This window comes from Pyricularia oryzae, chromosome 2, assembly GCF_000002495.2.
Source record: "Pyricularia oryzae 70-15 chromosome 2, whole genome shotgun sequence".
Classification (NCBI taxonomy): Eukaryota; Fungi; Ascomycota; class Sordariomycetes; order Magnaporthales; family Pyriculariaceae; genus Pyricularia; species Pyricularia oryzae.
The window spans coordinates 714060-736331 of NC_017850.1; the positions used below are offsets into that span (position 1 = coordinate 714060).

The window sequence follows — 22272 nt, forward strand, 5'->3', positions numbered from 1 at the left end:
TTAATTCATGGGATTGTGAGCGAAAAGCCAATCAAATCACAGCAATTATGCTTTTCAGCTCCTTACCAATTCCGTATTTTTACCCCCACTTCACTTTATCTTGCATCACTTACGAAATAGCTAAACTTAACCTTGAACCATTCCCACGGTATCCCGCTTGTCTTGGCCTGCAGCTAATCACGTTTTCCCTTCCCGCATTCAAACGACCTTCAATCCGCACAAAAGATCTCAAACTAGCCTAGACTGGTACATGCCGCTGGTTCCTCGGCCCCGCGGCCGATCGGACTGGTTGTTGACTGCGCCATCCCACAACATGTCTCCATCATGATGAGCACCACAATAGAGAGCAGCACTCGTCCCCTCGACGCGATCGCTAGAGACGCGCAACACCCGCGCGAACCCCACGCCGCGACCGACAACGACTCTTCCCAACACCGACCGGCGAAGCGCCGCAAGACCACGGCAGCCTCCAGCGCCTCGGATCGACCTTGCGACATCTGCCGCAGGCGCAAGCTGCGCTGCGTCAGGGAGCCAGGGAACGAAAAATGCTTTCTGTGCGCCTTCCACCAGCAGCCGTGTACCTTTTTGGAGCAGCCACAGCGGCGCAAGCGGCCGAGGCGCCATGTCGACGCTGCGCCGCCTGCTGGGTCCCGCACGACCGGTTTGGCTATTGGGTCGGAAGTGGATTGGACAGCTGCAGCGGAAATGGATGAGAGGGACGGCGATTCGACCGGCGAATATACCGCCATTATGAACCACAGGGCCCGCACGACCACCATGTCGACGGCGGCAGCTTCACCACCGGCCCCGGAATCACCCGCGTCACTGCTCAACAGGACACTGGGCCTACACAAAACCACCCACTCGGTGTACATCGGGCCCAGCTCGCTGCAGGAGCCGCGGCTGCTCGGGCGCGACGACACGACGTCTTCTGCCCCCGGGAAGCAAGGCATACGATACCGCCGGATGGACCCCTCGACCGTCTTCATCTCGAGCCCGGACCAGCTCCCCGACGGAGAGGAGAGCGTGCTGGACGCCATCGAGGCCCTGGTCCGCCCGAGCGGCCCCGCCCTCGTCAGCCTCTACTTCCGCATCGTCCACCCCAGCTACCCGATCCTGCACAAGGGCGTCTGGCTGGAAAAGTACCGGCGCAGCTACCGCGAGTTCTCCCCTCCGCTGCTGGCTGCCGTGTACGCGCTCGCCATCGATTGGTGGGAGTACGACCCGGCCCTCGCACCGCTGGAGAAGCCGCCCGTCGACCGGCTCGTTACCCTTGCGACGCAGGCCCTGACTGCCGCCATGGACCGCCCCAAGCTCTCGGCTGTCCAGGCCGGCCTGCTCTTGCTGCAGCGGTCGGGCGGTGACTCGTGGGTCCTGGCCAGTCAGATGGTCGCCCTGGCCGAGGAGCTGGGCCTGCACGTCGACTGCAGCTCCTGGGACATTCCCGACTGGGAAAAGGGCGTGCGGCGTCGCCTGGCCTGGGCGGTTCTCATGCAGGATCGCTGGGGCGCGCTGATCCACGGAAGGCCGTCGCACGTGTCGGCCAGTCACTGGCGCACGCCACCTCTTGAGCTGGGTGACTTTCCCGAGTCGGCTGCCGACGAGGACGATGCCGAGGGCAGCGCCGAGGTCGAGAATGGTCGGTACTTGTTTATGCGCCTCGCACGCCTCACCGATATCATGTCCGAGGCGCACTCGACCCTGTATGCGCCGTGCCGGGTCGACAGCGGACGACGGAACGCTGCCGGCGACGAGGACAACGCGGTCCTCGCCCTGCTGGAGTTGATCAAGCCGACGGCCCTGAAGCTCAAGGAATGGGCGAGCACGCTCCCCGCCGAGCTGGGCATGGACGACGTGCGGCCGCGCAAGCTGTGCGCCAACGGCTACCTGCACCTCTCGTACTATGCGACCGAGATCATGATCCACCGGCGCGTGATCCGCAGCCTGGCGACTCCAGACCGCGCCGACCAGCTCCGGACCATCTGCCGCAACGCCGCCAAGACCCGGCTCGAGCACGCCACGGCCTTTGTCGAGAAGCTGCGGCCCGAGCACCTGCAGAGCTTTTGGTGGTTCGCCGCGCCAAAGTGCCTGGCCCTGATTGGCGTCTTTGCCGGTCTCTTGTCCGCCACCGCCCGCGACGCGGCCGAGGCTGCGTTTTTCAAGCGCAAGCTGGATGATTTTCACTGGACTCTAAAGGTGCGCTCCAAGGGGTCTCTGTCCATGGCTGCGGCGGTTCGCGAGATGGAGGCTAGCCTGGTTGGCTTGGGTACGTGATTGAAGGCACTGCGCTGTCTTGGGGGGGATCAAACACAAACAAGCACAACCCGCGTCACCGCAACCCGACGATCCACAGGATTATAGGACATAGGACTGAGGAGCCAGAATCATGGCCAAACCGTCTTTGTACTTACCAAAAGCATGTGAAAACTCTCATAACCCACAAACGGGTGCGAAGGTGAGGTTCACATGGCATTTTCAATACTGTCCTGCCCAGGCCTCAGTAAGAGTCAGTAAGGGATAATATTGCCTTGCCACTACAATGTAAGCCAATTCCTTTGAAGAGTTACTGGCACTCCATAAGCTCATGGGGATGGACAAGGTAGCTAGTCGTATTGTGCAACTGGATATCTAGAGTGGTCTATATTTCAGGTACAAATTGCGCGACAGATAGGCTACGAGTCGCAGACTTCTTGGAGGCTTGTGCGGCTCGCGAACGCTTTGTGCCATGAATCCAGAGCTCAACTTTCTTGTCCTAAATCGGGTTCGAATCCGACATCACTCTCCGGAGGATAATGCCCGCTTAGCACAACTGCTGCTGCTGTTCAAACCTTGAGATAGTGGGCAGTTTAGATGTCTTTTTTTCCCCAACCCAGAAATGAAGGTAACCTCCTTCTGTAACCCTGGAAATATACTAGAAGTCTACGACCAATGTACCATCCTGGCATATGTGCTTGATAATTTGCCGCTACATGCAGCTGATAATCTTCAAACGTCCAAAACTTCTATCAGAGTTCTTAACAGTCATTTTAGCATTACATCAACTGCAAGACTCGACTTCAACGGTGACGAGCTACTATTCCATCACTGTGTATATTGAGCAATACATGCACCTATGCATATAAGGTACTAGAACGCTCCTTTCAGTGCTACCGTAACTAACAGTAAATTAGTATTAGGTCGGGCATACCCATCGTTCTGTATAAGCTATCCGAATCGTTGACTTAGCATCATTGTTAGATCCTTGAAATAAGCCTGGCTAATAATTCTGGCTGTGATCCTCTGAGTCAAAGTTGTGAGCGCGCGAGGGTATTCTTGAAGCCACACCTGGGACTGAGTTTGGGTGCTGGAAAGTGTGAATGTGTCCTTTTTCTTTCGCAAGTAAGCATGGTTGCTTGCGACAGGGCATACAATAAAAACACAGCTTCATGCGGCTGTCTGGTATGACCGATAAACCTGATAACACCTGCTCCTTGTGCCACGAACGCCCCCAATCACTGATCCCTGTCTGAGATACTATGAACACAAATTTGGGTATGTTGATCCGAAAAGAATCTCATAAAAACAAAAACAAAACACTACATTGTATGATATCTGTGTCCACGGTAAAGATCAAAATTCCCTAAATCGGTCAGTCACGTACTGATAAGCACTCAGACCAACAAGGGAAATCCACTTACTCCATCGATTGCTGAACCGTCCTGCGAAGTCGTCGGTTGTACATCTTTCGGTCATCCGCTGTGCCCCAATACAGTTTGTGTGCTTCTGGGTTGACCAGTGTCCTGGGGTCGTAAGCTGGCTCCTCTTCCTCCAATGCCTCAATGACGGCTTCAATGTGCGACTTGATGTCCTCCCTACGGGACATTGGCACAGTATAACAGATTGTTCCGTCCATCGCGATTCTGTGGTGAAAGAGACGGGTTTCGCACTTGACGCGAGGCTGCTCGTCGGGATATCGTGGGCTGATTCTGAATGTGACGCGGAACAGACCTCCATCCAGGTTCGTCATCGGCCGGCCAAAGTAAGTCAGCACCCAGACAAAGGGGTTCTTGTTCTCAAGCTCAAGGTTGTGCATAATGTCGTTGCGCTTAAAGTACTCGACCACTTGCTCGTATTGCCGCCCGAGCATCACGGCCACCGTCGAGTCCTTGGCTTTTGGTGTCAAGCCCTCCTCTGCCCATCCGCTGACCTCCGTCTCCAGAGCCGTCTTGATGTTTTGCAGCCGGCGTTCCAAATCCGAGTAGTTGAATTTGCCCTCCATGCTGTTGTTGTGGCCTTCGAAGGGCATTCTGGTGAAAGCCTGTCCATCCTTGTTCTCCGCCTTTGCCTTCTGGATGCTTTGGAGGTACGAGTCGTAGTACCATAGGAAGCGACGTTTGCAAAGATCCTTAAACGGTTCAAACGGTACGTCTTCAACAGTGTCCGAGTCAATAAGATCATAGTCTTCTGGCTCGACCTGTGGCGGTGGTTGTAGAGTTCCGTCTGCCTGGATCCCAAGGTACTCCTCCATCCTCTGAATGACACTAATTCGAAGTGTTTCGTGTCGAATCTGGAGGTTTTATAACGTTGGAAACAGGTACCATTAGCGGAATGAGGGAAATCTTACCTTTTGAATGTAACGCGCCTGGTTCTTCTTGTCAGAAGCTTCATTGGCATCCTCGAAACCTGGCTCATTCTCGTAGGGGTTTGATGACATCAGACTCTGGATGGAGATGAGGATCGATTCGAGGCCTTGTGCAGCCGACCATTCCTCGCCGCGTTCACCACGCCATGTTCTGCCGATAGGTTAGTGCGCTACATGTAGTATGGAGTCGCAATGTGGTATATAGTTGACAAACCCAAGAATTGAGCTGCAGGCAGTTGTATGTTAGTGTTAGCTGGCAATATACGCTAGCGCTTGGTCTTGTACTTACAGGCAGACCTTGCCGCCGGCATATATGTTTGGGTTGAATCGAGTTCGACCGCTGTTCGTGGTGACGGCGGTCACCGAAGGAGACTTCCTAGGATAATCTGTGCAACAAGACATTGGGATTGAGTAAACAATCAAAGCCGAAAATACAAGTCGCGCCTAAACACGTACCCTTGGGAAACCGGAACATAAACTGATAAACGGGTCAGCGAGTAACTTTCAGGTGTTGGGTCTGTTGATAAAGACTGACCTCGAAGAATCCAAACTCGTATGGTGTCTCATGAGGACCGATAATAAGTGCCTTAACGTTCCGTACGTCAACATCACGGCATGCGACGGCGAGGGCTGGGTGTCACGGGATCAGCTTCTCGAACGGGAGGCGGTGGACACCAGGCTGGGACGAGACGAGGAAACTAGGTGATTTACTTACAAAGATCCGAGTTCTTTTGGATCTCGCTCAACTCCTAGATTGATGAATTGTGAGTTAGCCAGCCATTTTTGTTGGCTGGAGCGACAGTCAAAGCAAGGCCGCTGGTTGTACCTTGGTGATGCGAATGATGCTTTGGTCGGCCATCTTGGCTGGGTTGTTGGAGTTCTGTGGCTCTGAATTGCCAAGCAAGCAAAATCAGGCCGACTCCGTCTTTGATGAAAGATGGCCGTACCCTCAAGGCAGGCAAGTGAGGATGGGTTTGATCGGAAAGATGCTACGATAAACTGGGTTGATGCGCAGAGAGACGTTGCGCGCAAATGGCTGAGAGACACGACCAGGCGCAATCGGATTCGGGTGCGCTCCTGGAGATGGAAAAGCAGGGTCAGGTTGGGGTGGGGTTGAATGCAGGTCCTAAAGGAGAATCAACTGAAAGTTGTTTGTGCACGGCAACGGCAATATGACGTGGCTGGCTGTGGGTGTATGTACTGTTGGTAGGTAAGGTGGTAGATAGCCTGCAGCTTGAGCGTTTCTTTGAAGACTTGTTTGCATACAATGGAAGCAAAGACAAATCAGGTAGGAAATGTAGTCGATGCAACTGAATCTGCCTTGAGCTTCTTTCCTCACTCCCCCAACCCAACACCTTCTTTGTGCGATCAAAGTTGGAGAACAAATGGGTGGAAGCAAGCGCGCACGGTCACGAGGGTTATCTGGTGACGCACAGAGTTCCCGGGTCAACGCAGCAGTCGGTTTTGACTCTCTGGGTGATTCACTGGTTCTAAACCCACCAATTCGCTGTATAGGTATCCAGTCGGCTCGAAGGCTTGCCCAGGTATTGATTGTATTCAACTCTTGAGAGGCGTTCAAGGCAAAGATGGAAGCAGTAAGGCTTGCGCTGAAGGATACGGTTAAGGCGGGGCAGCACCTGAGGTGACGGTATTAGCCCACCCCGGCCCGGTGACAACTACCCCACAGTGGATCCAGACCCCTCGTCAGAATTAGGGGCACGGGCCATTTCCCCAAATGTCCGATCTGCTCGACGCGTCTGAAGCGCGTTAAGTGCTAGGAAGCTTGAATTTGTGTATTCCATCACAGAACTCCATACCTCGAAATTGACGAGCTCTGTCCTTGCACGGGGGCTTGGGAACTTGTAGGATCTGCTACTGCACTTTCTGTGATTCTTTGATAAGCTGAATTGACTTTTCTGACGACAAATCCCCAACAAATAGCCACAATGGCAAGCTTTTTTGATCTCAAGGCGCGAAAACAGGCAGCCGCAAATGGTGCAACCACAGCAAAGCAAGAAAAACAGAATCCAGAGAACACAAGGACACAACCATGGGTCGAAAAATAGTAAGCCGGATCTCTAGCAAAAAAAAAAAAAAAAAAAAAAGAAAAAAAAACTGTGAATGGAACCTCCAGGTTTATTTGTCAAGCTAACAATTTACGAATCTGTCTTCAGCCGTCCGAAAACACTGAGCGATGTCACAGCCCAAGACCACACCGTAACGGTGCTTCAGCGCACCCTACAGGCATCTAACGTCCGTACATAACCCCTCACGTGCAATCGTCGGAAACGAAACAAGTACACTGACCCTTGCGGCACGGCCAACAGCTCCCACACATGCTCTTCTACGGCCCTCCCGGCACGGGTAAGACCTCGACCGTCCTCGCGCTGGCCAAGGAGCTTTTCGGCCCGGAACTCATGAAGTCGCGCGTGCTGGAGCTCAACGCCTCGGACGAACGTGGCATCTCCATCGTGCGAGAAAAGGTCAAAGACTTTGCCCGCATGCAGCTCACCAACCCCCCGCCCGGCTACAAGTCGAAGTACCCATGCCCGCCCTTCAAGATTATCATCCTCGACGAGGCCGACTCCATGACCCAGGACGCGCAGAGCGCTCTGCGAAGGACCATGGAGACTTACAGCAAGATCACGCGGTTCTGTCTGATCTGCAACTACGTCACTCGCATCATCGATCCCCTGGCATCCAGGTGCAGCAAATTTCGCTTCAAGAGCCTGGACCAGGAGAATGCTAGGAGTAGGCTGGAGGATATTGCTGCCAAGGAAGGGGTTGCTTTGGAAGATGGGGCTGTTGATGCGCTGATAAAATGTAGCGAGGGTGATTTGAGAAAGGCGATCACTTTCCTGCAGAGTGCAGCCAGGCTGGTTGGTGCTGTGGGTGCTGCCGGGGCAGGTCAAGAGGACAAGATGGACGTCGACTCGAGGCCAGTGACGGTGAGAATCATCGAGGACATTGCCGGCGTCATCCCCGGCAAGACCATTGATGCGCTGGTCGAGGCCATTCGCCCACGAGGTGCCGCTTTGACCTACCAGGCTGTCTCTAAGGTTGTAGAGGATATGGTGGCGGATGGCTGGAGCGCCACGCAAGTTGTTGGCCAGGTAAGACGAACCCCTCATTCCCCGTATCCGTTCATTTCATGGATCTGACAGTTTAACTCTGATATCATCTAGCTCTACCAAGCTATTGTGTACGACGAGGGAATTCCAAACATCCAAAAGAACGAGATCGTCATGGTTTTCTCAGAAGTCGACAAGCGTTTGGTTGATGGTTCCGATGAGCATCTCTCCATACTAGATTTGTGCTTGAGGATATCAGTCATCATGTCTGGAAGGAAACAATGAGCAGCTTGGTCGTTTGTGCATGATATTTTTAAGCCATCTAATCTTTGACACTGGCATCTGGCGTGTGGCGTTTGACGGTATGGCACAAGAAATAAATTTTGCTTATTGTTGCAATTGTTCCGAATGATCCTAAGTGATGACTTGACTTAACCAGCAGCCTCGTCCCCAATAAGACCGAGGTCGCCGTCAAGTATTGACCATAGATCCGTCTGTTGTTGATCTCTTGTCCTAACTTGCTGTGGGCTCGTTTGCCCCTGCTGAAGCCAAATGTCCGAATCTCCACCTGTCTCCTCATTCGTATCCGCAGGTGGCTGGCGTCCCAAAAGTCTGTCAACCTCATCCAAGTATTGCATCGAGGCACCCAGCGCCATCTCGCCTTCTTCCGTCTTTTCTACGACCGTCTCGAGCGTTGCGAGTTTGGCCGCCTCGGCCGCAAAGATCCAGGTCTTGGCACGACTAGAGACGTTGGGTTTTTCGAAGCCCGAAAGAGCACCGTCGCCCATTAGACCTTGTTGGCGGCGAGCTTGGCCTGTCATGGGGTACTTGGGCAAAAGTTGACTCTCCTCGGCCAAGTGGTCGAGGATCTGACACGTCTCCTTTGTCTGTTTTGCCAAGATTGTGTTTAGATGAGACTTCTGTAATATAAGCCCCTTTTGCTCGTGAGAGACAGCGAGGAGATTCTCGAGATACGGTGTGAGTAGACTTGTCGCTGAAGCCTGCCGTGGTGGACCAAGTTTCATTACTGAATCAGTATTTGAGGCGGCCGACTTGGGCGGCTCCATCACTGGTTGACGGGTTGATGAAGCGGCCTTCAACAACGACTTGCGCGCCGTGACATATTCGCGGTATTTTTCTTTGATAGTCGAGACCTGCTCCTCAACGCGCCGTCGGTTCTCGGCCACCTGTTGTGCAGAATTTTGCGACTGCGCGGGGATATCGCCTTCAGTACCTGAAGTGTGGGCGAGTTCTGCTTCTATCCATGCAATCAGCTCGTTACGCGTAAGAGTCAATGCAGCCAATTTTGCGTTGTCGGTTATCGGGGCATCGCCCGACGACTTGGCTGCCCTTCTTTTCTTGAGCACGTCCAAGAGCTGTTCCTCTTTTTTGAGGAGAAGCTTAGCACGCAGGACAGATTTTTGCAATCTGTCTAGAAGCTCGTCAAGGCTCGACTTGGAAAGAGTCTTGTCTAGAACAAAATTGGTTACAGCCTCGCTGGGAACGTCTGGCAGGGCCGGTGAACCCTCAAATATAATCTCAGGATCCAAAAACTCGGATGATGCTGCCGGCATCTGATCCAGTTGAGCAAGGCGTTTGGTGACAGCTTCTAGACGTTGCCGTTTCCTCTGCAGTTCAAGAGCGGCGAGATGGTCCGCGAGAAAGCTGACCGCTACCCCGTCGGGGGCAGGGGCCGAGGCAACTGTGGACTTGCTGTCATGTCTAGCTTTGAGAGCCTCCAATTCCTGTCTCGCCTTTAAGTTGGCGTTGAGTGCTTCCAGATATTCCCTCTGGAGGCCACGGCTTTCAGGGGGTATTTTGACGGCGGCGGGCAGGTCGACGAGCGCTAGTGGAACCCGCTCGCTGGCTGCACCATCAAGGCTAGCGTTGAGATGCGCCCCTAGTACTTTGCGAATGTGTGCGGCTTCATCTCGTGATTTTATGAAGGGTGCCAGGGCCTCTTGGGCCGCCTCCATGTTTTTGTTGACCAATACGCCGATGTTGGACAAATGATAGAGCGGTTATGTTTCAATGACGAATGGAAAGAGACAGTGAAATGATGAGCGGTGGGTGAAGACACAGAAATATCGCTTGTCTTCTCATGCGCAATTCGCCCCGCATGTACAGAGCGAGGTTTTTTATGAATTTTAAGAAGGGGCAAATAATTATAAGAGATTTGTGTATACTTTTGTGAAATTCAGCGGATGATTATGTATTCTACTTATACAAAGTATCTTCTGGTCATCAATTTGGACAATCGCTGGTTGCCAACCTTCACTCAGCCAGGAACAATTGGGGAGAAAAGCCCCACATTTAGTCGCTGCTACTGTAGTCACGCCGCCGACGCGCTCAGAGAAAAGTAAAAAGTTCGAGCTTCAAAGACGTTCGCCAACAACACTTTCGCCGCGCAAACCAACATCACGAACCCAATTCTAACCGCTATCACCATCAATAGCCCAATATCCTCTTTTAATCACAGCGGGGATAATATAGGCCTGTCTCGCGCATCGACCGTTACATTTCTGCCTCTTTAACGGTTCATGCGTGGGCCTAGCGGCTGGCCTCGCCACTTGCTGGCTACCTCTTGAGGGAACAACAATCCCGCGAGGCTGCGATAACCCTTTCGCCGCCGCATTGTTACCGAAACCACTCGATACCCTCCCGAGAGTCTTCATCACACAACCGCCAAAATGACAGACAACCACCACCGCGATGTGTCGCAGTACAAGTACTCGGCCATGTCCAACCTGGTCCTCCAGGCGGACCGTCGATTCGTCACCCGCCGCGCAGATGAGGCCACTGGTGACCCCGAGTCTCTGGCCGGCCGCCTGTCCATCCGTGACATGGGCTCGCGCATGGCCCGAGACGACGCGCCCAAGGCCAAAAAGGCCGCTCGCATGCCCGACGTCGTGCGCGGCAGCATACAAGAGGGCGGCGACGTCCTTGCTAATCAACGGTCGAAGCGGAAGACCGAGATGGGCGGCAGCATCCTCTCAGGCGCGGACCTGATGGTCGATGGCCTTCGGTACCGGCCTCGCACGCCGGCCACCCGGCAAACCTTTGAGCTCATCTTGTCCATCGTCTCCAAGAGCCTGGGTGACGTGCCACACGAGGTCGTACGGAGTGCGGCCGACGCGGTGCTGGAGTACCTGAAGGATCCCGATCTCAAGGATTTTGACAAGAAGAAGGAGACGGACGACATTTTGGGGGTTAGCATGTCACCAAAAGACTTCAACGAGCTTGTCAATCTGGGAAAGAAGATCACAGACTACGATGCGCAGGACGAAGATGAGGATATGGATGGGGCTGGCGCGGATGAAGAGATTGATGACCGCCAAGGTGTTGCTGTGGATTTTGAGGATGACGACGAGGACGAAATCGTCAACGAGGTTCGCGACGCATCATCAGATGATGATATGGATGAGGATGAGGACGAGCCGGAACCCGGAGCGGCAGAAGACGCGGATGCAGCCGAGGGCGGAGCCGACCTCGTAGACGGGGAGGCTATGATCATTGATTCCATGCCTCAGGGTAACAAGGCCGACGACCAGGACAAGGCTGCAAATTTTGTCTCAGCCCGCGAGATCGATGCGTATTGGTTACAGCGTCAGGTCGGCAAGCTGTATCCTGACGCCCATATCCAGCACGACAAGACGCATGCTGCATTAAGGATATTGTCTGGAGAGCCTGAAGAACCTGAAGGCGAAGAGAAGCAGCTGGGAGAGATTGAAAACGACCTGATGGAGCTCTTTGACTATGAACACCACGAGGTTGTGGAGAAGCTGATCGCTAACCGTGAGAAAGTGGTTTGGTTGACCAAGCTGGCCAGAGCTGAGACTGATGAAGAGCGCGCATCGATTGAGCGTGAGATGGTCTCAGAAGGCTTGCGTTGGATCTTGGACGAGCTTCACGGCAAGGCTGGCGACGAGCCTAAGAAGAAGGTCGAGATCAAGATGGACATTGATTCGACGACCTCATTAGATGCCAAGCCAGACAAGCCTGAACGTCAGGAGGGCCAGCTCGTCGGTGGTCTTCAGCCCAAGAAGCTGATAAATTTGGAGAATTTGATATTCGACCAAGGCAACCATTTAATGACGAACCCCAAGGTTACGCTACCGGAAGGTTCCACAAAGAGGACCTTCAAGGGCTACGAGGAAATTCATGTCCCGCCACCCAAGAAGCGTAGCGACCCTAGCGACGTAAGCGTACCGATCACCGAGATGCCTGAATGGGCTCGAGTTCCCTTCGGCACCACCAAGGCACTCAACAAGATCCAGTCTCAATGTTATCCCACGGCCTTTGGCGACGACGGCAACATGCTCATCTGTGCCCCGACAGGTAGTGGAAAGACGAACGTCGCTATGCTTACGATCCTACGCGAGATTGGCAAGAACCGGGACCCTGAGACTGGAGAGGTCGACCTGGATGCGTTCAAGATTGTGTATATCGCTCCTTTGAAGGCCTTGGTACAGGAGCAAGTCGGTAACTTTGGGAAGCGCTTGGAGCCCTATGGTATCAAGGTTTCGGAGCTCACAGGAGACCGACAACTCACAAAGCAGCAGATTGCCGAGACACAAATCATCGTAACAACTCCTGAAAAATGGGATGTCATTACCCGCAAGGCAACAGATCTATCCTACACCAACCTGGTCCGTTTGATCATCATTGATGAGATTCACCTGCTTCACGACGACCGTGGTCCAGTCCTGGAAAGCATCGTGAGCAGGACGATAAGGAAGACTGAACAGACGGGAGAGCCAGTCCGCATTGTCGGTCTTTCCGCCACTCTGCCCAACTTCAAGGACGTGGCCAGTTTCCTGCGTATCGATCAGAACAAGGGTCTCTTCCACTTTGATGGCTCTTTCCGTCCTTGTCCGCTCCGTCAAGAGTTTATTGGTGTGACGGAGAAGAAGCCTATCAAGCAGATCAAGACGATGAACGACATCACCTACTCCAAAGTGATTGAGCATGTCGGCAAGAACCGAAACCAGATGCTTATCTTTGTGCACTCACGCAAGGAGACAGCAAAAACAGCCAAGTACATTCGGGACAAGGCTTTAGATATGGAGACCATCAACGATATCCTGAAACATGACGCCGGTAGTCGCGAGATCCTCCAGGAGGCGGCCAATCAGGCCAACGATGCTGACCTGAAGGACCTGTTGCCGTATGGATTCGGCATCCATCATGCCGGAATGAGCAGGGCTGACAGGACAGATGTGGAGGATCTGTTTGCGGACGGAGCAATCCAGGTATTGGTGTGCACTGCTACTCTTGCTTGGGGTGTCAACCTTCCAGCACACACAGTCATCATCAAGGGAACCCAGGTGTACTCACCAGAGAAGGGTAGCTGGGTGGAACTGAGCCCTCAAGATGTCTTGCAGATGCTTGGTCGTGCCGGAAGACCCCAGTTCGATACCTACGGTGAAGGTATTATCATCACGACACAGAACGAGATGACTTACTATCTGTCTTTGCTCAACCAGCAACTTCCCATTGAGTCACAACTAATGAGCAAGCTCGTCGATAATCTCAACGCCGAGATTGTGCTGGGAAACGTGAGGTCGCGCGACGAAGGAGTAGAATGGCTCGGTTACACATATCTTTTCGTTCGGATGCTACGGTCACCTGGACTTTACCAAGTTGGCGCAGATTACGAGGATGACGAGGCCTTGGAACAAAAGCGTGTCGACTTGATTCACTCAGCTGCCACAGTATTGAGGAAGGGCAGTCTTATAAAATACGACGAGAAGACAGGAAAGCTACAGGCCACAGAGCTCGGACGCATTGCTTCGCACTACTACATCACTCACGGCTCAATGGACACGTACAACACCCTAATCCAACCAAACATTACAACCATTGAGCTGTTCAGGGTATTTGCTCTGAGCGCCGAGTTCAAATACATTCCTGTGCGCCAAGAAGAAAAGCTGGAGCTTGCCAAACTGTTGATGAAAGTTCCTATCCCCGTTAAGGAGAGCATTGAAGAGCCACACGCCAAAATCAATGTTTTACTGCAAGCCTATATTTCCAGGTTAAGACTGGATGGACTTGCCCTAATGGCGGACATGGTCTATGTCACACAGTCTGCCGGTCGTATTTTGAGAGCTGTTTTCGAGATCACCCTCAAAAAGGGCTGGGCATCCGTTGCAAAGACTGCGCTTGACCTTTGCAAGATGGCCGAGAAGCGTATGTGGCCCACCATGTCACCATTACGTCAGTTCCCGGCCTGCCCGCGCGAGATCATCAAGAAGGCAGAGGGCATTGAAGTCCCCTGGACCAGCTACTTTGATCTGGACCCTCCACGCATGGGCGAGCTCTTGGGCATGCCCAAGGCCGGAAAGACAGTATGCTCTCTGGTTGCTAAATTCCCTAGGGTGGAGATCCAAGAACACATACAGCCCATCACAAGGTCGATGTTGCGTGTCGAGTTGAGGATTACCCCGAACTTCGAATGGGATGATGAGCTGCACGGTATCTCGGAGAGCTTCTGGATCCTTGTTGAAGACTGTGATGGCGAGGATGTTCTTTACCATGAACAGTTCATACTACGCAAGGACCTCGCCCAGTCGGAGAGCAATGAGCACATTGTTGAGTTCACCGTACCCATCACGGAGCCGATGCCCCCCAACTACTTTATCTCGGTCGTCTCAGACAGGTGGATGCACTCAGAAACGCGCATTGCGGTCTCTTTCCAGAAACTCATTCTCCCTGAGAAGTTCCCTCCTCACACGGAACTCCTCGACCTCCAACCCCTGCCTGTTGCTGCCCTGAAGACCAAGGAGTATCAGGCCCTTTATCCTCACTGGAGCCACTTTAACAAGATCCAAGCGCAGGCCTTCAACTCTTTGTACACGACCGATCAGAATGTTCTCCTCGGTGCACCTACTGGAAGTGGCAAGACTGTGGCTGCCGAATTTTCGCTCATGCGGCTGTGGTCAAAGCCTGAAGCTGGCCGGGCTGTTTACATTGCACCTTTCCAGGAGCTTGTGGATGCCCGATTCCAAGACTGGGAGAAGCGGTTGTCTGGTCTCAGGGGCGGCAAAGATATTGTCAAGCTAACCGGAGAGACTGCCACGGATTTGAGACTGCTTGAAAAGGGTGATTTGATCCTGGCAACACCGGCACAATGGGATCTTCTCTCGCGGCAGTGGAAGAGGCGCAAGAACATTCAGACTGTCGAGCTCTTCATCGCTGACGAGCTGCACATGCTGGGCGCCGGTCAAGTTGGCTTCGTCTACGAGATCATCGTGTCACGCATGCAGTACATTCGCTCCGTTACCGAACAGCCGATGAGGATCGTCGGGCTGAGTGTGCCTTTGGCGAACGCACGGGACATTGGCGAATGGATAGACTGCAAGAAGCACGACATCTACAATTTCAGTCCCCATGTCAGGCCAGTCCCACTTGAGCTGCACATCCAGTCTTTTACCATCCCTCATTTCCCGTCACTTATGCTCGCCATGGCAAAGCCAACATACCTTGCCATTAACCAGATGTCGCCGGATAAGCCTGCTCTTGTTTTTGTACCCAACAGGAAGCAGACCAGAGCCACTGCCCGTGACCTCCTCACGGCATGTCTCGCCGACGAAGATGAAGATCGCTTCCTTCACGTTGATGTTGATCAAATCAAGCCACTTCTTGAAAAGATTCAAGAGGATGCCCTCCGCGAATCACTCTCGCACGGTATCGGTTACTACCACGAAGCTCTTAGCACGACCGACAGGCGTATCGTGAAACACCTTTACGACAAGGGAGCCATCCAGGTGCTGATTGCATCTCGCGATGTCTGCTGGGAGCTGGATAGCACCGCACACTTGGTCATCGTGATGGGCACACAGTACTACGAGGGCAGGGAACACCGATACATTGACTATCCCGTTAGTGACATACTGCAGATGTTTGGCAAGGCTCTTCGACCGGGCAAGGAAGGTCGGGGCCGCGGTGTGCTGATGTTGCCAGCGGTCAAGCGTGATTACTACAAGAAGTTTCTCAACGAGGCACTTCCAGTCGAGTCTCAGCTGACGGAGCAGTCTCAAAACCACGCATATCTTCACGATGCTTTTGTGACTGAGATCAGCATCAAGATGGTCGAGTCTGGAGATGACGCCCTGAACTGGACAACCTTCACCTACTTCTACCGGCGACTTTTGGCCAACCCAAGCTACTACGGCCTAGCTGATCCGTCCAACGATGGCCTGAGCAAGTACCTGACGGAAATGGTCGAGGAGACACTGACTGAGCTGTCAGAGTCAAAGATCATCGAATACGATGAGGAAGACGGATCGGTCACACCACAGAACGCCGCCATGATTGCCGCCTACTACAACATTTCTTACATCACCATGCAGACGTTCCTCCTCTCGCTCAAGGCACGCACCAAGCTCAAGGGTATCCTGGAGATTATTACGTCGGCAGCCGAGTTCGAGTCGATACAAATCCGCCGGCACGAAGAGAGTCTCCTGCGACGCATCTACGACCGCGTGCCCGTCAAGATGACGGAGCCGGTGTACGACTCGCCACACTTCAAGGCCTTCGTGTTGCTACAGGCCCACTTCTCCCGAATGCAACTGCCCATCGACCTCGCCAAGGACCAGGAGGTCATCTTGTCCAAGGTGCTTAGCCTGCTGAGCGCCACGGTCGACATTTTGTCGTCCGAGGGCCATCTCAACGCCATGAATGCGATGGAGATGTCTCAGATGGTGGTTCAGGCCATGTGGGATCGCGACAGCCCGCTCAAGCAGATTCCTCACTTCTCGCCTGAGGTGGTCAAGGTTGCCAATGAGTTTGGGTGAGTAACTTTTTTTTTAAACTCTGAGACCCGTTCTATGTACCATACTAACACCAAGTCTTACCTATCTACAGTATCAAGGACGTCTTCGACTTCATGGAAGCCATGAACCCAGAGGAGAACCCTCAGTACGAGACACTCGTCAAGCGCATGAATCTGTCGCAACAGCAGCTCGCGCAGGCGGCCAACTTTACCAACAGCAAGTACCCAGACATCTCGATGGAGTTTGAGGTCGAGGATGAAGATGACCTGCACGCGGGCGAGCCTTCGTTCCTCAGCATCAAGATTGAGCGGGAGGTGGACGAGGACGAAGACGACGAAAAGGAGAAGCCAGTGGACACTACGGTACACGCGCCGTTCTTTCCCGTGCGTAAGGCGGAGAACTGGTGGTTGGTTGTCGGGTCCGAGGCCTCCAAGACGCTCCTGGCCATCAAGCGGGTGACGATTGGGAGGAGCCTGAACGTCAAGCTCGAGTTTACTGTGCCGGAGCCCGGAAAACACGACTTGAAGTTGTTCCTGATGAGCGACAGCTATGTCGGAGTCGATCAGGAGCCAGGATTTTCGGTTACGGTTGGGGAAGCAATGGAGGTTGACGACGATGAGGAGGACGAGGATGACGAGTGAAAAGATTGATTGTATAATCCAACCTGGTTGTTTAAACTTGGTGATTTGTTCTACTTTGTCTGTCTACTGACTATGTCTAGGCTAGAGTCACTTTATTTTTGGGCGAGTTTAGAGATGGACTATACAGAGCTACTGTTTGAGTGTGTTTGCTGGTGTTTCAAACGGCGAGGATTGAAAAGAATGTGATCGAATCAGGGAGCTTGTTCTGTCATCAATGCGATCGACGGGGGGATGTGGTCATTGTGGAGATGGGAGAGAGAAAGGTCACGAGTGGCTGGCGGTGACCCACCAGAAGGAACTCAGATTCCTAGTGATGTGATACAGGACGATGGCGTGAGAACTGGTTGGCAAAGTCATGGCGTTACCTTGGGGACAGGGCGAACAAGACAGGGTGGTCGAAGGGGTTTTTGTTTGTTGAGAGGGATGGATGGATGGATGTTATACTTCTAGGTCTAGATATAGATAGTCTAGAGGTAGAGAGACGAGGACCAAGTGACCTGGTTGACCTCAAGGACTGGGATGTGGTAGGCGAGATGGTCAGCCAGGCGCCCTCGAGCTTTGACTTCTTCCATGTCCGGCAAGAGATGACCGAAGTTGGTCGGGCCAAGTACAGGTTGCAGTACAGTACAAACAACCCCCTCGGATGGATCATGCTGGGCGCACGTGACGTTTCTGTCGCATTGCCTTGTCCAAGCCAGTCAGATTGTCGAGACAAGAACAGTTGGGCAGCGCGGCGCAGGCTTTTTGGACTGGCGTCGAACCAACCAAGAGAGAATAACAGCTTGAACTTTTTTTTCTTACCTCCTACCAACTTTCAATTCTTGCAAATTGCCTCAACCCAACGGTCAGTTGGGCATTGGCACTGAAACTTGAGACAACATTTTTAATTGATAAATTGAACGACGGCTGAATTGCATATGAGATTTTGCTTGTTGGATTTTCGATGGGTCGTTACGACTGAGGCAAGAAAACGATAAGAGGCGAGCAAAAGCGGGCGCATTCAACGCGAAACTACGCGTCCACCCACTTTGACACACCCCAAATCTCCCTCGTTTTTCTCCATCCCCATCGTCACACTCCAAAAAAAGCCCGCCCACCCCTTCTCTTGGCCCAGCCAGCTCCAGCCAGCCAGCTCTGTCACTGCATCGAAATCGCCCACTTTCTCTTGCAATTCAATTTTCGATGCGTCCGAGCTAGCGCAATCCTCGACTCGCCGCACCCGCCGAGCTTCACACCAAGACACGTCCCAATTCCCAATTCAAATCCACCCATCATCATCAAAGCCCCCAGCTCCCTTACCTCACCACCACCTTACCTTGGTCAAGGAGGTACCTTGCCCAAGCTGAGGCTAGACTTTTCCACATTGCAGCAACACCTATCAACCAGCTTGCACCACGGTAGAACAACACTAAACAAAACCTCTTTCTTGCACACGCGTGGTGCACGACCACTGTTTAAGAAAAGAAAGAAAGAGAAAAAAAAACGAAGCAGCCAGAAAACACAATGTCGGACGCCGCAACTGCTGCGCAAACTGCGCCGGCCGCGCAAAAGTCGGATGACGCGAAGGACGCCGGTTCCAAGTCGCCGGCAAGCCCGGTTGCGACAACTGATGGAAAGACCGACGCCGATGGCGCGAGCGACGACAAGACCGACGCGACTCCTGCCGCTGATGCCGACAAGAAGTCCACCGAAGGCAAGTACAGGTTCCTTTGTTTGTAGTCTTTTTGCCACCCAATTGCTCCTGCCCCCTCCCAATGCAAGCTTAGCTTCAATGGGAGCTGCAGCAGCAGGAGCGCATTTTTCCGCGATGGACGAGCATTGGTTTAGCTAACAAAAAACCGCGTCATGCGTCGTGCGACAAACAGACAACGAGTCGAGCGACAAGACCGAGCAAGAAAAGGGAGACGTCGAGATGAAGGACGCGGCCGAGGATGCCAAAGAGTCGGGCGACGCGGCGGGCGCAGAAGACAAGTCAGGCGACGATGATGCCGCCACTACTGTCGCGGAAAAGGTCACAGAGGTCGTCGCCGACGCGGCTGAAAAGATCGCAAAGGCACCAGGCGCGGTTGCTGACGCCGTCGCCGAGGTCGCAGATAAGGTCACGCCGGCAACGCCTGCGGCCGACAAGAGTGGTAGCAGCAAGTCGCGCAGGAAGTCGAACGCGACACCCGGAGACGCCAAGAGGAAGCTCAACAAGAAGGGCTCGAGGGCCCGGATAACGCACACGGACGCTAAGCCTGGCGACTACTTCTTCATCAAGCTCAAGGGCTACCCCAAATGGCCCGGCATTGTCTGCTCGGAAGACATGCTGCCCCAGACCCTGCTCAGGACGCGCCCCGTGACGGCCATGAAGGCTGACGGAACATATCGGGACGACTACGCGGATGGCGGCAAGCAGATGCACAACAGGACGTTCCCGGTCATGTACCTGGCCACCAACGAATTGTGAGTTTTATGTTCTGGCCTATTGATGTTGATTGAACACTATGGGCTGGTATGCCAGGTGGTGACTTGGCGCTAACATTAGCCATCGCCTGTTTGTAGCTCCTGGATCCCCAACACAGACCTCGAAGATCTGGATACCTCGACTGTTGCCTCCTTGGTGACCCCCAAGATGCGCAAGGACCTCCAGGCTGCTCACAAGCTCGCAGCCGAGAAAAACGACCTCGACTACTTCAAGGATCTTCTCATTAAGCATCAGGAGCATCTGTTGGAGGAGGAGAAGGAGTTGAGGGCTGCCGAGGCGGCTGCGGCAGCCAAGGTAGAGTCAAAGGCTGCATCTTCCACCAAGAAGGCGGCAAAGAAGAGCTCTGCTGCCAGGGAAAGCACAGACGAGGATGTCGAGATGGCCGATGCTGGTGATGATGAGGAGGCTCCCGCTCCGGAGAAGAAGACCTCCAAGAAGCGCAAGGCTGAGGAAGAGGCTGCCGTAAGTTTCGTCTGACAGGTTACTGATTTTGTGCTGCTTGCGCTAACATTGGATCGCTTCAGACTCCTCAGAGGGCAGAATCGGTCAAGAAGCCCAAGATAAAGCTCACCACCAGCTCTACTCCTAAGACGGCTAACGGCGCCTCCACACCCAAGTCTGCCCAGCCCGCATCAGAGGCGAAGCCCAAGGCGGCCAAGGCTAAGAAGCCAGCGGCGGAGAAGAAGGTCGAGAAGGCGGAGCCAGTGGTACCAAAAGAGCCGGAGCTCTCTCCGGAGGAGAAGCATCAACGAAAAGAGGTTCGTAGCGGCATCTTTCAGTGCTGTGGCTCAAAATTGTAACTCCGGGAGCATGACTAACAAGCTACGCGCGTAACAGAAAGAGGTCCTGTTCCTTCGTCACAAGCTCCAAAAGGGACTCTTGACGCGTGATCAAGAGCCCAAGGAGGCTGAGATGAAGACCATGTCGGAATTCATCACCAAGCTCGAGGGCTTCCCAGACCTCGAAGTCAGCATCATTCGGGCAACCAAGATCAACAAGGTGCTCAAGGCGATCCTCAAGCTGGAGAACATCCCCAAGGAGGAGGAGTTCAAGTTTAAGCCAAGGTCACAGTCGCTCCTGGACAAGTGGAACAAGCTGCTGGCCGGCGACGGGGGTTCCGGTTCGGCCAACGGGGTCAACGGAGCTTCCAAGAAGTCTGCCACTGGTACCAGCGAATCCAAGGCGGACAAGAGTGACAAGAGCGACAAGAGCGAGACCAAGTCTGAGCCAGCAAGCGCAAATGGACTCAAAGAGAATGGTGACTCAAAGAAGGAGGCCACGCCAGCCAAGGCCGAGGAGCCAGCGACCAAGAGTGAAGAGCCATCTGTAGAAGCAGAGAATGACAGTGAGGCAAAAGAGGTGAGCTGAGTTTCCTACCAACCTCGTTAGAAAGCACGCAATACTGACATTTCTGCAGGAGGATACCAAGCCCACAGAGGCCGTCGAGGCAGCTGCTTGAGTGTGATGAACAAGAATGAAAAAAAGGAACACCAACCAAAAAAGAAGCATAATAATTTGTCATCACAGATGCTTTCATGGCTTTTTTCCTTCTCCTTATTTTTTGAACCAACGTCAGCTATTTCACTTCATCGGGGTCTGTAAAAACAAATGATATTTGCGCGTTTTGACCAGAGCACTCTTTCTTTTTTTTATCATATTCATGCCCGCTTAGAGCCCTCGTTCGTCTTTTTACGGTCACCAGAGAAAATTGGGAGGTAAGGAACCTTTTGTGGGTGCGTTTGTGTTGTGGGAGTTGTGTTGAGAGAGCGCGACAAGAAAGAGACAGACTCACGATCTGCCCTGGTTCCTGACCGTTTGGCGGCCTTGCTTTCCAATTGGCTTGTCAATGTCTCTCTTGTTCTTTTCTCTATCTTCTTATTGGCGTTTTTATCTCACTCCATCTGTCGGGTGAGCTGTGACGCGAGACCAGATCACTCTTGTGGGAGACATACTTTTTGTTCTTTCATGGGCATTTCGGGATACGGATGATACGGTTTTGCTCGTGGGACTCAAGGGAGACTTGTGTTCATTGGGGACCTCGTACGCCTAGCAAGGACCCACAGAGCGGACATTGGCATGTTTGTGGGACGGGGTATATTCAGGGAGAAGCAGGATGGAATGAGATCCATAAGGAGGAGTACTGGACGGACTTTACAAAAGACATCATTGAGGTGATCGATGGCTCAAGTCTCCTAGGGATCGATCAAACGACTTTTTTTCTCACTTGTTTGTGTTCTTTTTCTTTTCCTCTAAAATGAATGACATGGTGGATTTTATGGGAGGCAAAAATCAGATTTGTCTTTTGGGAGGGTGAGAAAACAGGCGAGCATCAGAGATGGGGACTGTCCTACAGAGGGCACTACGAAGTGCTCTCTTGAGAGCGGCATGGTCCTCCTCTCAAGGAAGCGAGCTGAGGCTGTTTGGCTAGACATTTTTTCCCTCCGTTCTTATTTTTCTGTTTTCCCTTGTTTTGTTACTTAACAAACAAAAGCTCGTGGCCTATGAGATGATACAGGTTATTGTTGGGAGCAAGTTTGGCTTTTGATATATCACATATAACTGGTTTTCGTTTGAGGGACTCTGATTTTTTTTTCTCTTTTTTTTTCTCTTTTTAATCCGACGACTCTGCAAAGGGTGAAAATAAAAATTGCAAGTTAACGTGTTTAATGGTAAAAGTACGCCCGGTAAGGTATTGCTT

The 22272-nt window shown here is 52.9% G+C and overlaps 6 protein-coding genes across 6 annotated transcripts; 4 read left to right on the forward strand and 2 right to left on the reverse strand.

Moving 5' to 3' along the window:
* Window positions 1-324: 324 nt before the first annotated feature.
* MGG_04387 (uncharacterized protein) lies at window positions 325-2729 on the forward strand (the record flags this gene model as incomplete). The annotated part of the gene is made up of 2 exons (XM_003713454.1): window positions 325-2266; window positions 2668-2729. 2 exons carry the CDS (start codon window positions 325-327, stop codon window positions 2727-2729), a joined length of 2004 nt encoding a protein of 667 aa, XP_003713502.1.
* Window positions 2730-3123: 394 nt separating this feature from the next.
* On the reverse strand, window positions 3124-6195 carry MGG_04388 (ubiquitin-conjugating enzyme E2Z). The gene is made up of 9 exons (XM_003713455.1): window positions 5448-6195; window positions 5337-5370; window positions 5157-5251; window positions 5078-5099; window positions 4911-5007; window positions 4836-4847; window positions 4604-4772; window positions 3678-4546; window positions 3124-3619 (listed from the first exon to the last, which is right to left on the reverse strand). The coding sequence occupies exons 1-9, from the start codon at window positions 5478-5480 to the stop codon at window positions 3610-3612; spliced, it is 1341 nt and encodes a 446-aa protein (XP_003713503.1). The 5' UTR covers window positions 5481-6195; the 3' UTR covers window positions 3124-3609.
* Window positions 6196-6383: 188 nt separating this feature from the next.
* Window positions 6384-8088, forward strand: MGG_04389 (replication factor C subunit 2). The gene is made up of 4 exons (XM_003713456.1): window positions 6384-6686; window positions 6796-6874; window positions 6949-7734; window positions 7807-8088. The coding sequence occupies exons 1-4, from the start codon at window positions 6568-6570 to the stop codon at window positions 7975-7977; spliced, it is 1155 nt and encodes a 384-aa protein (XP_003713504.1). The 5' UTR covers window positions 6384-6567; the 3' UTR covers window positions 7978-8088.
* On the reverse strand, window positions 6737-9940 carry MGG_04390 (uncharacterized protein). Its single transcript, XM_003713457.1, has one exon. It carries the CDS (start codon window positions 9666-9668, stop codon window positions 8124-8126), a length of 1545 nt encoding a protein of 514 aa, XP_003713505.1. The 5' UTR covers window positions 9669-9940; the 3' UTR covers window positions 6737-8123.
* On the forward strand, window positions 9923-17984 carry MGG_15536 (uncharacterized protein). The gene is made up of 2 exons (XM_003713458.1): window positions 9923-16483; window positions 16558-17984. Exons 1-2 carry the CDS (start codon window positions 10383-10385, stop codon window positions 17105-17107), a joined length of 6651 nt encoding a protein of 2216 aa, XP_003713506.1. The 5' UTR covers window positions 9923-10382; the 3' UTR covers window positions 17108-17984.
* On the forward strand, window positions 17914-22258 carry MGG_15537 (uncharacterized protein). Its single transcript, XM_003713459.1, has 6 exons — window positions 17914-18800; window positions 18973-19552; window positions 19652-20036; window positions 20099-20332; window positions 20412-20933; window positions 20992-22258. The coding sequence occupies exons 1-6, from the start codon at window positions 18611-18613 to the stop codon at window positions 21031-21033; spliced, it is 1953 nt and encodes a 650-aa protein (XP_003713507.1). The 5' UTR covers window positions 17914-18610; the 3' UTR covers window positions 21034-22258.
* The last annotated feature ends 14 nt before the right edge of the window (window positions 22259-22272 follow it).